Source organism: Carassius gibelio, chromosome A2 (genome assembly GCF_023724105.1).
Source record: "Carassius gibelio isolate Cgi1373 ecotype wild population from Czech Republic chromosome A2, carGib1.2-hapl.c, whole genome shotgun sequence".
Taxonomy (NCBI): Eukaryota; Metazoa; Chordata; class Actinopteri; order Cypriniformes; family Cyprinidae; genus Carassius; species Carassius gibelio.
Window position 1 is genome coordinate 20,202,992 of NC_068372.1, and position 15,304 is coordinate 20,218,295.

The following is a 15,304-nucleotide window of genomic DNA, read 5'->3' on the forward strand; positions in this document are numbered from 1 at the left end:
TTACAGAAATTCTATGAAATGGGAAGTTAGTTCTGAAAAGTGTCTTGCATAATTTGTTTCTAGAGTGTACAATGACATTTACACGTTTTAAAGAGTCTTAGCTGTCCAAATACTTGTTAAGGACTACTCACTATATATATGCTTGTGGAGTATTTCACACTTACTGACCCTTTATACCTTTCACTCTCTTTCTTGCGAAATCCCATGAGAAGTTACATATGTTGCTACTAGGTGTAGTTTTAATACATGTGTTGCCAATAATGTGCCAGTCATCAGCAGTTGTACATGAACATCACTTTAATGTTTTGTTTTTAAATTATATGTATGAAAATACTCACTTTTTTTTTTTACCACATAATATGTCTTCATACACTAAAGTGTTGATTTCACCAAGTATGCCAACACTTCTGTTATATGACTTGTTTTGCTTTCTAAAAAGCTGTACAGTCACTTCTGCTAAACTATCCCCGAGGTTAACAGCTCTTCTGCCTGAAAGACTTATTTTCCTGCCATTCCAAGTTTGCCAGAATGACTGAGTCTGTTCAGTTTTAAACTAGATGAACTAGAATTCGTAGGAACATTCAGTCATGTTACTGGAAATTTTGTGCCACCTACTGGCAAAGTCCTGTAGTTACAAATTAATATTTAATAAACACTATTTTATGAATAGGCTATCTGGCACTTCATTATCGATCTTGGGTACTTGTGTCGGTTGTGTTTACAGTGTACGAGCTCTGGTTTTTGTCAGCTGAACAAGAAGAAGCCATTTACAACTAGAGTAAACAATAAAGATTATTTTATTGCAACTCATTAACTTAAATCTAAAATGTAACCTTTTAAACTATCATCTATCCACACTAGACACATACAGCTCTGGAGATCTGATTCAACAAACTAGAATATCTGTAGAGACTCTGAGAAGAGTTTGTCTTTCTGTATTGCTTTGCGAGGCCACCCGTCTGAATGTCTTAGCTCTGGAGTCCATCAGACAAGATTTTCCAGGTGGTGTTTTTTTTTTTCTTCCAGAGGTTGGCAAAAGCAGTGGAAATATGTACTGCGTTTTGCTCATTCCTGGCCTGAGAACAACCATTCATACGATTATTTTACATTTACTTATTTTACTCTATATAAAGTTATGAGGACCCATAGTTTTAGTAGTATGTGATAAATTTCATGACAAAAAATATCCTAAAAACACTGAACTATCACATTAAAGTATATAGTTGTCATGTGAGTTTCTGTGAGGGACTATGTTGTCAAAGACTATAGATCTGGTCTGTAGTCTGAACTCAACCTAAGCCATAATGTAGGCCTACATGTGAATCAGACAAATAAGACCAGTACATCCACATAAATCTGATTTGATCCGTGTATGAGCCCTGCATGAAAGGGAGCAGACACCGCCGGTGGAGGGCACTCATAATACAGCTCGAGCTACGGCGTCTCGGTTTGGACCAAAAGTGTCGTTGCCAATCCATCAATGACGATGAGTGACACGATTTTTGAAGAATTAGAAGATTTGATGCATTTTTCTGTCGCCGATTTGCCCGCTCGTGGATATGCAGTGATGGAGGAGATCCGACGACAAGGGAAACTGTGTGATGTTACCCTAAAGGTACTGTGCTTTTCTTTGTTAGGGTTAATTCGCTAGTGAAATGCTAACCAAGTAGCACTGGGCTGTCAGCATGGGAGAGGCTAGTGGAGTACAGACCATGTCAGCGGAAGGAACAACTGTAATGTTCAAATTGTTTAGTCGTTTGTTAACTGTTGTTATCTGTCTCATTGCAGGTAGCTCTTAAATTGATATATGTATATTTTGTATGTATAGTTGGAAAGCGAGTTGTTATTATTTTGTTATTTAGTTAGCATGTATAGCTAACATCCTCATCATCTGCATCAGAGCTGTATATATAAACTAAACTTCTAAAGCACGGAGGACAAACAGTACATTCTGCTATTGTTTCTATTATTATTTGAACATGTAGATGAATTTTTAAACTACTTGGGGTTTGAATTCGCCTTCCATGGTCTGTTAATAGGTTGTCACTTCCTTATGTTTAATGTTTAACTACATTGTGAAGCTGATTTTAAAAGAAACACCAGTGACAGCCAGCATATCTTGAGCTGTTTGACTTATTTTGGCAAAATATTATAACAGTTTGGCTCTGGCATTTATTTATTTTTTTACATAATTAATTAGATTGATGAATTAGAATGAACTGGATTGGCTTTTTAAATATTGCCTACTGTTTGTAATCCTTTGTATACAAAAAATGTTTGTAAATTGTTTAACAGTCAGACTCAGATACTGATATATAATGAGTGACTGTAAGCCTTTTACATCAATGTTCTTAATGTTTCTGACTCCAAGGCCCAGAGACAAATTTCGAAGGCTGTGTGCGTACACATTTAGGCTAAGATCATTTTGGTACTAATGCTCTAATGACAAATTAGCCCCTCCCCAACCTCTTTATTTACAGAAACTAGGAGGTAGTGAAACATTTTAAATAATAGTTGAATAATTGGGAATTAGACAAATTAATTACATTCTGTAATTAAAGAACCAAATGTTTTGAAGAGTTATTTTATGACCATTAAATTTACATGTCATATATTATGACATATATTATGATGTTGCTGTATAAAACCGCATTAGGAGAAGCGTCGGGTTATGAAAGATGTGCTCAGTCTCTGATCCGCTGCTGTGCTTTAACTGTTGCATCATCAGCCCTTTATGTGGGTCACAGAGAGCAGTAATCCGCTTTATCTCCTTCACTGGACCTGCTGTATGCATGTTTTTGCTGACTAACAGTAATAGGATGTAGGCCTATACTACAGTTTTCAGTATAATAGGTTTTTCCCAATGTCTTACTGCTCTTTTTTTTCCACATATGCTCCTACATTCATTAAAAGTTAATTGTCTGTTAATTTTTGGCCAGAAGAATGGTCATAATATGTTTTCATTTGGGTGTTTCAAATTTTTAATTTGGCAATTATCAACAATGAACCAGGACATTTTTCTGTATATATATATATATATATATATATATATATATGGGATGATTTCTGTTCAAGATTTGTGTATCTGTCTGTTTATGCAGGTAGGAGAGCACAAATTCAGTGCTCACAGAATAGTCCTTGCTGCTTCTATTCCGTACTTCCATGCCATGTTCACCAATGACATGGTGGAGTGTAAACAGGATGAGATCGTCATGCAGGGCATGGACCCCAGGTGAAGATACAAACCTCAAAGGGATATCTGAGATATCAAGACATGCTCTATTGTGTTGTTTGTATATGAACGTAAGAGTTTTCGTCTCTGTTTTGCATCTAAACAGTGCACTTGAAGCCCTAATAAACTTTGCCTACAACGGACACATAGCCATAGACCAACAAAACGTCCAGGCCCTTCTGATAGGGGCCAGTTTCCTGCAGCTCCAAAATGTCAAAGATGCTTGCTGCTCTTTCTTACAACAGAGGTAATGTATAAATAAATAACAATTTCTTCAAAAGACCAATGAATCAGTAAGATTTTTTTCAAAAAATTTTTTCCCAAAACTTTAATTCTTCAAGGATGCATTAAATTGAACAAAAGTTAATTATATTTCTGTTTAAAAAACAATTAATTCAATAATAATAATAAAAAAAGAATACCAAAGAATCCTGAAAAAAATATATCACTGTTTGCAAAAAAATATTAAGCAGCACATCAGTTTCAACATTTATAATAAGGAGTTAATATGTGATTAAATAATAATGATAACATCACAATCACAGTCGGGTGTTTCCCAAAAGCATTGTTAGCTAACTGCGGTCGCAAGTTTAATTGAGCTCCATTGGTATCGATGCAGCTTGTGACCATTGTTGCTTTTAGGACGCGCGCCCCAGTTTACAGTCAATAACTGTTATAGGCCTCTTTCAGGTCATGGTATTAAAGTGATTCATTGTTCCAGACTTGCTCCTAATTTACAGGTTGCATCCAAAGAATTGCCTTGGTGTGCGGCAGTTTGCAGAGACTATGATGTGCACCACGCTTTATGATGCAGCCAACAGCTTCGTTCACCAGCACTTTTTCGAGGTATCCCTGTCTGAGGAGTTCCTGGCCCTTCGGCCGGAGGAGGTGCTTGAGCTTGTGGGCTGCGATGAGCTCAATGTCCAAGCAGAGGAGCAGGTCAGAGTCTCTGGAGAGATTGGATGAAGACATTGTAGTGACGCATTGTAAAGAAAGGATGTAGCTTAATGAATGGATGTAGATCTCATATTGTCATTGTGTCATCGTTCTGGGCCTTTCTTTTGAGACATTATAAAGAAGAAAACCAGACCTTGTTTGTTGTTTGTAGGTGTTTGAGGCCGTACTTGCTTGGGTATGGCATTCACGTGAAGATCGGGAGTCGCAGTTACCAGAGTTAATGTCTAAAACCCGACTGCCTCTATGTCGACCTCAGTTTATTGCTGACCGAGTCCAACAAGATGAGCTCGTGCGCTGCTGCCACAAATGCAGGCAAGTTTCTTTATGAGATAACTTATGCTCCTTAATTGGACCTTTTGGCATCACACACTTTTTTGAATCTAAAATATTGCATGTGATTTTTTTTATATCTGAGAACGCTTTCCATTCTCAGATATTATATGATAAAAATAACAATTTTGAGACTATAGAACAGTTTTTTAGAAATACTTTTGAAAGGATGTGGGATTAATCATTTTGGGGACTTTTACTCCAACAGGGACCTTGTCGATGAGGCGAAAGATTACCATCTGATGCCGGAGCGACGTCCACACCTCCCAGCCTACAAAACACGACAGAGATGTTGCACCTCCATCGCGGGCTTAATCTATGCAGTTGGGGGCCTCAATAGTGCTGGTACCTCCTCCTTTCAGAAACCTCATGTGCTAGTTACTCAACGTGTCAGTGTCAGTTTTTGTTGAGTCATTGTTTTATGCACAGGTGACTCATTAAACGTTGTGGAAGTATTTGATCCCATTGGAAACTGTTGGGAGCGATGCCAACCTATGAGCACAGCCCGCAGTCGAGTGGGTGTCGCTGTCGTGAACGGGCTGCTTTATGCCATCGGTGGTTATGACGGTCAGTCGCGGCTCAGAACGGTGGAAGTTTACAATCCAGAAACTGACACATGGGCCAAAGTTGCTAGCATGAATACACAACGCAGGTAGGAAATCCTGAAATTGTCATATTTATATGTTTAATTTGAAAAGCTATTGAATTGTTAATTGAGAAAGAACTGGAACAAGTTTAACAAGTTTTCGATACATGTGAAATATATCTAATACTTTTTATATTTCTTCTCTTTGTTCTGCATTAGTGCAATGGGAACAGTCGTAGTTGATGGACATATATATGTCTGTGGTGGATATGATGGCAAGTCCTCTCTAAACTCAGTTGAGTGCTATTCTCCAGAGACTGACAGGTAATCATACATTCCTCAAGAAAAATGCAGGGTTAATGTAGGGCTTCCACCTTTTCATTAATTTGTGAATCAAGTGATAAGCAATGGAAATGATTTTGTTATTAAGTAGAAATTAAAATGTGGACCAAAAGAATATCAAAAATGTTTTTATAATATTGAATAATATAATACTTCCATCAGGCTGTTTTATATTGCAAAAGAGACCAACAACTTAGAATTTACATTAACATTACACAAATTAGTCATCAGTTGAATTTTAAACTATTACATGTAATGATGATTGTAATAATATTATGTAGATAAACTTTCTAACAACTTGATGTTCTTACACTGCACTATAATTAAATGCTTTATTAATCTTGGCCAAACTATATGTAATTCAAAAGGTTGTACACAATCATGCAGTCTTCAGTATATGAGCAGATAGAAAATGTTAACACAGCCTAATAGGCTTGCTACTGTGTATTAAATAATAATGTTGTTAATATATTATTTATCCCTTTGCTTATGATTTTTCTGTTCCTAATTTTATAACTTTTATAAGTGCTTCCACATGCCATGTTTATTTTCATAATTTATTAATTAATTGATTTATTTATGAATAATATATGTATCAATATATAAATATTTAATGATTTAAGTAAAGATGTCTTCGATAGCAAAAAATGTTATGGCATCAAGAATCCTTTCAGTGGTGTTGGACCTGTGACAACCCTATTTTGCTGTTTATTGAACTATCCATTTAGGTGTTCATTTATTTTCCATCTCAACAAACATCATAGCTTTCTTTGCAATCAGCATATGTCTGATTACATGTGTTTATGTGTGTTTGTTACCAGATGGACGATAGTTACAGAAATGAGTGCAAGCCGCAGTGCTGCTGGTGTTACTTTATTTGAAGGCAGGATATATGTTTCGGGTGGTCATGATGGTCTACAGATCTTTAACACAGTAAGTAAACATCAGCATTCAATTTACAGGAAGAGGATACATATTTGCAGTCTTTTGTACACTTGTTGTAAAGTTGTGAATGTTCCTTAAATATATCTACCTTGTTGTTTGATGTTTCCCGCCACTAGGTGGAGTACTACAACCATCATACAGCGTTATGGCACCCTGTGGCTCCCATGATAAACAAGCGCTGTCGGCATGGCGCCACAGCCTTTGGCAGCAATCTGTACGTGGCAGGAGGATATGACGGCTCTGCGTTCCTCAGTGGAGCAGAAGTGTACAGCTCAGTAGCAGATCAGTGGAGCCACCTAGTGGCCATGAACACTCGACGCAGCCGCATTTCTCTGGTGGCCAATTGTGGTCGACTCTATGCAGTGGGAGGTTATGATGGACAGTCCAATCTCAGCTCTATGGAAATGTATGACCCAGAAACTAACCGTTGGACGTTTATGGCACCAATGGTTTGCCATGAAGGCGGTGTAGGGGTGGGCTGTATACCTTTACAGCCTGCTTAACTCCACAGCCTCCCTCAGCCCATTAGGACATTTTCATTATTTAAAAAGAAATGGCTTTTGTACTGAGTGGTGTAACAAAAGGCATTCATGGCCCTTGGTTCACATGTTTGTATCAGAGATCCTATTGTTTAGGCTTTTTATTGAGAAAAGCCTAAACAGCAGATTTGCCAGTACACCTTTAATGGTGATGTAATCCTGTTTTGTTCTTTTTGACAACCAAATGTAGAATTAACACGTGCATTTCGAAGACATTTACAGGAAATGGGCCGCTGCTAAAAAGCACACTTCTGCACTGTTATCAGATAGTGTATATCGTGGGCACATTAAAACATCAGCTGTTGGGGAGTATCATCATAATGTATACATATTAAGTTGTAATGTTATTCCTCTATACTGGAAGCCAGTTCAGATTTCTAGACAGGTGAAAGTTAATCACTGTTAACCCATGCCATAATTGGGAGAGTATAATTAAGAAGGATAAACTTGTTTTTAATCATATTTTATCACAAAATGTTCTTGCTTCGAAGTACTAACGGTATTTTACTTGGGATATTGATGGGAATTTAATGTGAGCAACTGACTTTTTATTTGTATGTGCAAAACATCTGCTAGATGTGCCATGACTTTACACTTAACATAGGGCTATTTTTTTTATTTGACCACTTTATTGACTTGAATTGCTGAAAGAAAACGTCTTTTTGATTTGGGGATGACCGATCAGATCACCAGCTGGGATAGATGGGTTGTGGTGTACCCATCCAATCCCGTGACTTGCTTTTACTTTTAATTTGATCTTCACATTTTCGAGAACCAGCACACTTAGCAGTGAAAGGGAAATTGAGGTAGGACTATTTTCAGATATGTGCTTTCAGGATTATCTAGTATAGTGGCTTCACATCCTCTTATTGAACTGTGAGTATTTGAGATTTAAATGAAACATTCCCTCATGTTTTGTGCAAAAATTATCCAAATTGTGTTTCGTAACTGTATAAAGGTATACATTTTCAACTTGATGGTTTTCAAACAACACATCTGAAATTAGGATTACTGACTGTGAATTTTTAATACGGTTTCTATATTCTCATAATACCAGTACTGCGTTTCTCTGCTGATTCATTTTGTATTAACTTCCAATTGCGATGCAGTATTTCTTCTTCTAATTTATTGTTAGCTGTAATCTGTCCTGTTTTTATAGCATTGCACATGGTAGTTTGTCACATAAATGAGAATCAAGTTTACATTTTACAGAAATCTAATATATATATGGATCACATCTCTGTATGTGTTTGAATATCCTCGGCTACCTCCGTTTTGAGATGGGAGAGCTCAACAGGGACAAACATCGAGTCTGCCGCCCCTGTTAGCTTTTAAACATTTCCATGTAACCTCAAGGAACGGCATTAACTGAGATCTTCTGTGTGGGACTAAAATATTCTTTTTCACATAGTTCCTAAATGTCTTAAATAAAGATTGATTTTATGGACACAACGGCGCCTTGTGCTGTAATTTTCTTTGTGACGCACAACAGCTTTGGGTCCCACCCTTCGAGTGGTGTTTTAATTGAACGGGCGTTTGCTTGTTCAGTTAGTATGAGACTGAAGATGACTGGGAACATGAAAAGAGCCCTGATGATGTTACTGCTCATCTCTGTGCTGAACCTCTCAGCTGCTCTTCCTATGGAGCCACTTCAGAAGGTAGAAGAATCTTCTTTTTTTTCTTTTGGAGCTGCTTCTGGTGTTAAAAACACTAACTGTAACTGATGTAATGCATTCGTTCTTCATCTTGCAGACGCCTCTACTGATCCAAAAATCAGATCCACAGCCGTCAGAAAGTGTAACAATAGGAAACTCACAGGTGAGAAGCATGTTTATGACGTTACATAATCAAACCTGTTTTGTTTGTATGTGGAGTATTACAGCTGTGCTGACGTTTGTAGGACGTGAGGGTCAGCAGTCTTGGATTCCGCATGAAAAGAGCCAATTCTGCTAACACGAAGAAACCGGCCCGTTACTGTGCTGGATGCTTCTCTGTCATTGGAGACCCAACGAGACCAGAGAAGTGACATCTGCTGAATGAATACCCCTAAATATGAATATCTTTCAGTTTATGTTAGAAATCTTGTGTAATCTGTTTATGCAACTATATTTTAGTATGCTATTTCCGACTGTCGTGTCTTAAGTCATGCACTTTAAAAAAAAAAAAGAAATATTCAATAAATTCTCAGTAAAATAAGTGTAAATTCAGGACTGTTTTTCCTTAAAAACATCACCTATTTGAAAAAGGAATGTCAGTCACCTATTGGCTTTTGTTATAGCGTTGTGCTTTTTTTTCTCATGCATGCAGTAAACGTGATATTTGAGGTTTTCCTAAACAAAGAAATGATAGTTTAGAAAGATAACATGGATTTGAAGTAACGTCTAAGTGGCTGTTTCATAGACGTGTCATTATAACCACAAGGTGTTATTAATGTGTTAAGGAGCTTCAGTTTTGACCATAGTCAATTATTCATATTTCCCACACTATCATTTATGGCTTTGCTGCCCGAGGGAGTAAAATAGGATATAGGCACATCAGAATATTGAATCATAGAGACTAGTGTCAGAGAAACAACTGAAGACTCTTTGTAAAGAAAATCTTCTGCTAAATGCTCAATAAAAATGAACTGAGCTCAGTATTTTATGAGTGCATCTTCAGTTAATGTCATATATCATTTATTTATTTCTAACCTGCACAGTAATCATGAAGTCTATAGATGGTGTAAATTACAAGTGAGGAGAAACAAATGAAAATCAACATTTTTGCAAAGATTAATAAAATCATATATCATTCTGGCTTGCTTTCTTCTGGAGCACCAGGAGCATTAGAACCTGATAGAAGACATAAAAATACATTTTTTTTTTATCTTGATCATCTCTTAATATGTTCTACAAAACATTGTTGTCATTAATGTTAAGCTTAATATTCACAACCTTCGGTCTGTGCACTGCTTTGTGGTCCAGGTGTGGGATCAGTTCTTTCCTCAGGTACTGAAGAACCACCGAGGAACCTGCAGTACAGAACAACATTGTGGTTACCTGAGGGATCTGGGATCTCAGATCCAAAACTAGGGAGGAATTAAATTCAGGGGTCTCCAGATCTGGTCCTGCAGGGCTCGTTTCCTGCAGAGTTTAGCTCCAATACCAATCAAACACACCAGCAAATCAAGCTCTTACTAGGTAAACTAGAAACGTCCAGGCAGGTGTGCTGAGGCAAGTTGGAGCTAACCTCTGCAGGACACCAGCCCTCCAGGACCGAGTTTGAAGATCCCGGATTCATTGCATTTGAGGAACGAGGAAGAAGACTTTAGTTGTCTTATCCTCGTGTAATAAGCAGATAGAAATGAGCCTTACGTTGAGGAGTAGAATCTGCTCTCCTCTCCATCCAGGATTCCATGATATGTTCCAATCTCCATCTCCAGCTTCATCTTGTTGTTGAGTAAGGTTTCGTAATCACGGCGCTGCTGCTCGATGTCTCCGCGGACGTCGTTGAGCTCCGCCTCCAGCTTTGCGATAACAGAGCCCAGATTTTGCAGCTCAATGCCATGCCAGTGCTTGGCGTCATTGAGGGTGTTCTCCAGGCCACGTTTCTGCAGGGATCATGCATAGTTCAGTCTAGTGAATTGAATACTGTTGTGCTTTATGATCTTTGCTTTGAGAAGGTTGTCCTACCAGAGCTCTAATAGACTCGGTTTCGGCCTGCAGACTCTGAATCTTGCACCCAGCATCACTGCACTCTGTCTTCAGACTCTCAAACTCCTCTTCCTCTCGACTCAGCTTACTGGCCACATTTTCAGTTTGCTGCACATTTACAAATAGGGGATTGTCATATTATGACTTTTTCAGTCAGCTGGTCATTATTACAAAATAAACCCAATAAAGTGATTGTGACACTGGCGTGGTCCTGATGGAAATATTTATTTGAGCTGAAAAGGTCGGTAATATTATTCAGTAGTTTTGTGTTAACATAAAATAAACATGAACAGTACTTTTACAACATTTATTAAATTTCGGTTAATGCTAATTTCTACATATACTAATTTATTTTTCTTCAATAATAAATTATATTTTTAATCTTATATAAGTCGTTCAAAACGTTTGGGGCATGTAATTTTTTTTTTTAATGAATGTTTTTTTTAATGAAGTCTCTTATGCTCACTAAGTGAGCATTTATTTGATCAAACATGCAATATAAAAAATTATAATTACCAAGAAATTGTATTATTCAAGGTAACAGTTTTCTATTTTATAATTATATAATGTCATTTATTCTTGTGATGCCAAAACTGGATTTTCAGCAGTCATTACTCCATCTTTAGTGTCACATGATCCATCAGAAATCATCCTAATATGTGGATTTGGTGCTCAAGATAAAATAAAATAATAAATGATGTAAAAAAAATAATAATAATTCACTGTTAATTCCTGATACCTAATTCATTTATGACCATAAAATGTTTTCAAATTATTTTATGTGAGATGAAAGAAACAAAAGATTAAAATTATACAGATTAGTTAATTATACAGTTTAGTGGTCATTTTGCACACATATTTGGTCCAGGATGAAGTGATTGACTGATTCAGAATCAAGGATTGCAGAGCACTGTGTGATAAAATAGTCTATTTCCTAATAAATAACTCTAAGGGTTCATGTTCTGTGGTTTACCTTGCACTCAAGGTAGGCATCAGTCTCAGCACGGTTTTTCTCAATGACCTTCTCCCAGTGAGAGCGGATAAAAGCTAGAATCTGGTCCAGGCTGGTCTCAGTGGGAGCATCTGGCTCATCAACCTCACGGTCGGACATCTGCTTATAGATCGCTCTAACATCCTGAAGAAGAGCAAAAGAAAATACCAATTTCCCAATGAGACATCTCTCTCATGAAGAGGGTTCGATTGTGGAGCTTGTCTTATCTCACCTCCATGTGATTTTGGTCCAGATTCATTAGCTCATTCTTCATACTGTCAATCTCCTTCTCCAGGTCCAACCCGGTCAGGTTTGCGTCATCAATGACTTTGTACAGAGAGTTAATTTCCTCTTCGAGTGCTTTACGGAATGGCTGCTCATTCTCATACCTACACATACATGCATAGAAACACTGATGGCAATGAGATAAAAGCTAGGGATAAGATCCAAATCTGTTGCTGTTTTAATCACACTCACACCTGTCTTTAAAGTCCTCTGCATTGGCTTGAACATTCTCAGTCTGGAGCATAAGTCGAGCATTGTCCAGGATGGCCTCACTGACCTGTTAGAAAGCAGAAATAAACGCCTTATTGTACACTCTATGCTTGATGTATTTCTCCAAACCTGTCAAACATCCTCTTACCTGCATATAAACATCCTCCCAGTCTTGTTTCAGGCCAGTCCATGTTCCAGCGCTGACAGCCTTTCGATCCAAGCAGTGTCTGATCTGTTCCTCCAGCTGTTGGTTGAGTTGCTCCAGAGCATGAACTTTATCGCGGTACTCCAGCAGGCACGTGTTGAGGCTGTCAAAGCCAAACTGTTGGCCTCGTTGCCCAGGCTGGGTCACCACAGGAACACTGGTGCTTCTAAGGCAATGCAGAAACACGCTGTGGATGCCCAGAGCTCTGCGAGACACACGTGCACCCAGGCTGCTGGTACCTCCAGTGGGAGCCATGCCTACAAACACCCCCCGAGGCGCAGAGGTCCCTGCAGCACTCATGCGACCAACACCGCCGGGCCGCTCGGAAGCAGCCTGGCCCAGGAAGGAGGATCGGCGTCGTGGCAAAGGCATTCCTGTCCTGAAGCTTTTTAAGTGACAGACCACTATCAGTCCATAGACATGATCACAAAGTGAGCGTAAATATCCACTGACCTCCCCTCAGCTAAACAGCAACAGCTAAGAGTGCGTCCCTCTTTATGGTGGCCTGTTCTTCTGGAAAGCAGGCTCTTTGTTTTTAGTACTATTGTGACAGAAACCTGGTGTTGCTGGTCACTGCTCTTTGTTGATCAGCGTTAGGCATTTTTTGGCTGCCTCAGCACAGTGGTCTTCTCAGGAAAGCTCTATAGACCAATCCAGGTCCCACTCTCAGTACAGGTATGTATGACTATGTTTGACAATGACAGTGGGGAAACTAAACTAGCATCACAATGACCCAAGGGAGCACTTTTGTGTGCGTGTGCATATGAATCCAGAATGTTATTTCACCCTTTATTATCAAAGTATAAAGAGTTAATTGTTTCACAACATGATTTTGCGTTTGATAAGTAATCTTCACCACATTGTCCTGTTTGCTGGTGGCAAATTGATTAATCTGACCTCTAATCAGAGAAGTCAGAAGTTTCCCATGAGAAAGTGATAAGATTTTATTTATCTGTATTTAATCACTCATACAAAAAAGTGCATTTATATAGAGGCTATAAATATTGTGAAGTTGACTGTTTGTTTAACACAGCAACCTACCCTGATCAAGTAACCATAGCAACATTATGCTGCTCAAGCACTTTCTGTTCGTTAAACTTATTTAAAATTGTCTTTTTTTTTTCTTTTTATAGTTTGTGCACTTGAAAAGCAAGGCCTCTCTGCTGACTGCCAGAGAGGCCTTGGAAGAATTCTGATTAGACTGAATTTGTATTATCGTACTATTTGTAGGCCATTCTATTTCTGCTTAAATTTACATTAAGAGAGTAGTAGAGTATGCTAGTAACATTGAGCCATTCATTCCAGCAGCACTGGCATTTTTCACTGTTGGGATTTTTCATTTACGCTTTCTGCAGGTTACATTGTTATGCCAGTAGGTGGCGACTAGTGGCTTTGAATGAGTCATTCATTCAACTAATTCGTTCCAAGCATCAGGAATGGTTTGCTGTGTCCCAATTCACCAACTTATACTATGGCCTAAAAGTATGTACTCTTTTTGTGAGGAAGAAGAACATACTTTTTTGAGAGTGTAGCAGAATAGTAGACAAGCTTTGGGAAGTACTTGGGACATACAAACTACTTTGTTATAATTACATCTTAAACTGACTGTTCTGTTGCATAGTTACATGCATCATTTCACCAGCAATATTAGCCCTTAGAGAGTGGATGGATCTGCACTTTCAATTTCCACAAGAAATATTATACCATCCAGGTACCTCTGGGATGCTTATTTGAACATACTACGATTTGGGATACACTATTTCAAATTTCATATACTATATAGTGTTCCTGTAACTCAACTGGTAGAGCGTTGCGTTAGCAAGCAAGCTAGCGCAAGGTTGGGGGTTTGATTCCCCGGGAACACATGATAGGTAAAAAATTGATAGCCTGAATGCACTGTAAGTTGCTTAGGATAAAAGCATCTGCTAAATGCATAATTTAAATTTAATATAAGGATAGTATTCAAATTTGTACACAGTGGGTGTTTGAATGAGTGAGTCACTGAATCATTCATTCAACTGATTCATTTGTGAAGAAATTATGATTCACTTAGTTAGCAATGACATCACTGCAGTTGCTTTGTTTGGTATGCTAAAACAAATTACAAGTTTCTCAATATTAATTTACTAAACTGTTGTATTACAGCATCACACTTGCAGCCATGTTAACACTGTAGGCCACTTTAGGACACTTTGATCTGCACAATGCTTGTATAGTGTATGAGTAATACGAGTAATATGAGTTATGAGATTATAGTAATATTGTGTCCGATAATGAAGATGTGATGTTGATAACTGGGAAATCTTTATCCTTGGCTTTTATCTTTCTAAGACATGTTTCTGGATCAACATCTTCTGATGATCCTTGATCGACATTATTGTCCAAAAATATAAACTTAACCTAATCCCTACCCCTAAACCTAACCGTACTCATAATTTATTCCTAAAATCAGTGGGAAATGATAGCTGATTAACAAGGGTGTAGAGGCACCTAACTCTGGTTGTAAGCCTAAAACAGATATTTCCTGAAAAGTTATATCTCAATTCTGATTGGTTGATTGGAATGCTGTTCCAGGAACATGCTGTACTTGGTGAAATCACACTCGCCGATTAGATATTATTAACACATCACCAGAGAATGGCCCAATGAGGATCAAACTTATTCATGAGAGACTTTCACTGATTACTGAGAAGGCCAGAGGCTTTGTTAAAAGCAGATGCACCACTACACAAGAGATTGTGTTCCATGAGCTATGTAGGTCGATTCAGGGGCTTTCATGATCTACTGTATGAAACTGAAAATGTACAAAAACAAAATTTTAGCATGTAACCCAGAATCAACTTTGGTTTTGCATGTGTTTCTCATAGCAGAGAGCTGTTAGAATATCTTGAAAATATCTCAAAAGGGGACTTCTGAACTACTAAGGTACAGTTTGATGTACTTTTTGTCTTCCAGCCAAGTTCGTCAACAGAATTTTGCTGGCTATTTCT

At 38.0% G+C, this 15,304-nt stretch overlaps 2 protein-coding genes across 3 annotated transcripts; one reads left to right on the plus strand and one right to left on the minus strand.

The window, feature by feature from the left end:
• The first annotated feature begins 1,369 nt into the window (after positions 1–1,369).
• Positions 1,370–8,383, plus strand: LOC128030620 (kelch-like protein 18). 2 transcript variants are annotated; one of them, XM_052618393.1, is made up of 10 exons: positions 1,370–1,615; positions 3,102–3,232; positions 3,339–3,479; positions 3,973–4,171; positions 4,341–4,501; positions 4,728–4,864; positions 4,949–5,171; positions 5,325–5,429; positions 6,269–6,380; positions 6,509–8,383. In XM_052618393.1, exons 1-10 carry the CDS (start codon positions 1,481–1,483, stop codon positions 6,893–6,895), a joined length of 1,731 nt encoding a protein of 576 aa, XP_052474353.1. In that variant the 5' UTR covers positions 1,370–1,480; the 3' UTR covers positions 6,896–8,383. The 2 variants fall into 2 exon arrangements, with proteins under 2 accessions (XP_052474353.1, XP_052474362.1); XM_052618402.1 differs by lacking the exon at positions 1,370–1,615 and adding an exon at positions 1,651–1,733.
• Positions 8,384–9,569: 1,186 nt separating this feature from the next.
• Positions 9,570–13,108, minus strand: LOC128030629 (phakinin-like). The gene is made up of 8 exons (XM_052618417.1): positions 12,258–13,108; positions 12,094–12,176; positions 11,847–12,003; positions 11,597–11,758; positions 10,603–10,731; positions 10,285–10,520; positions 9,865–9,941; positions 9,570–9,762 (listed from the first exon to the last, which is right to left on the minus strand). The coding sequence occupies exons 1-8, from the start codon at positions 12,684–12,686 to the stop codon at positions 9,719–9,721; spliced, it is 1,317 nt and encodes a 438-aa protein (XP_052474377.1). The 5' UTR covers positions 12,687–13,108; the 3' UTR covers positions 9,570–9,718.
• Positions 13,109–15,304: the final 2,196 nt, after the last annotated feature.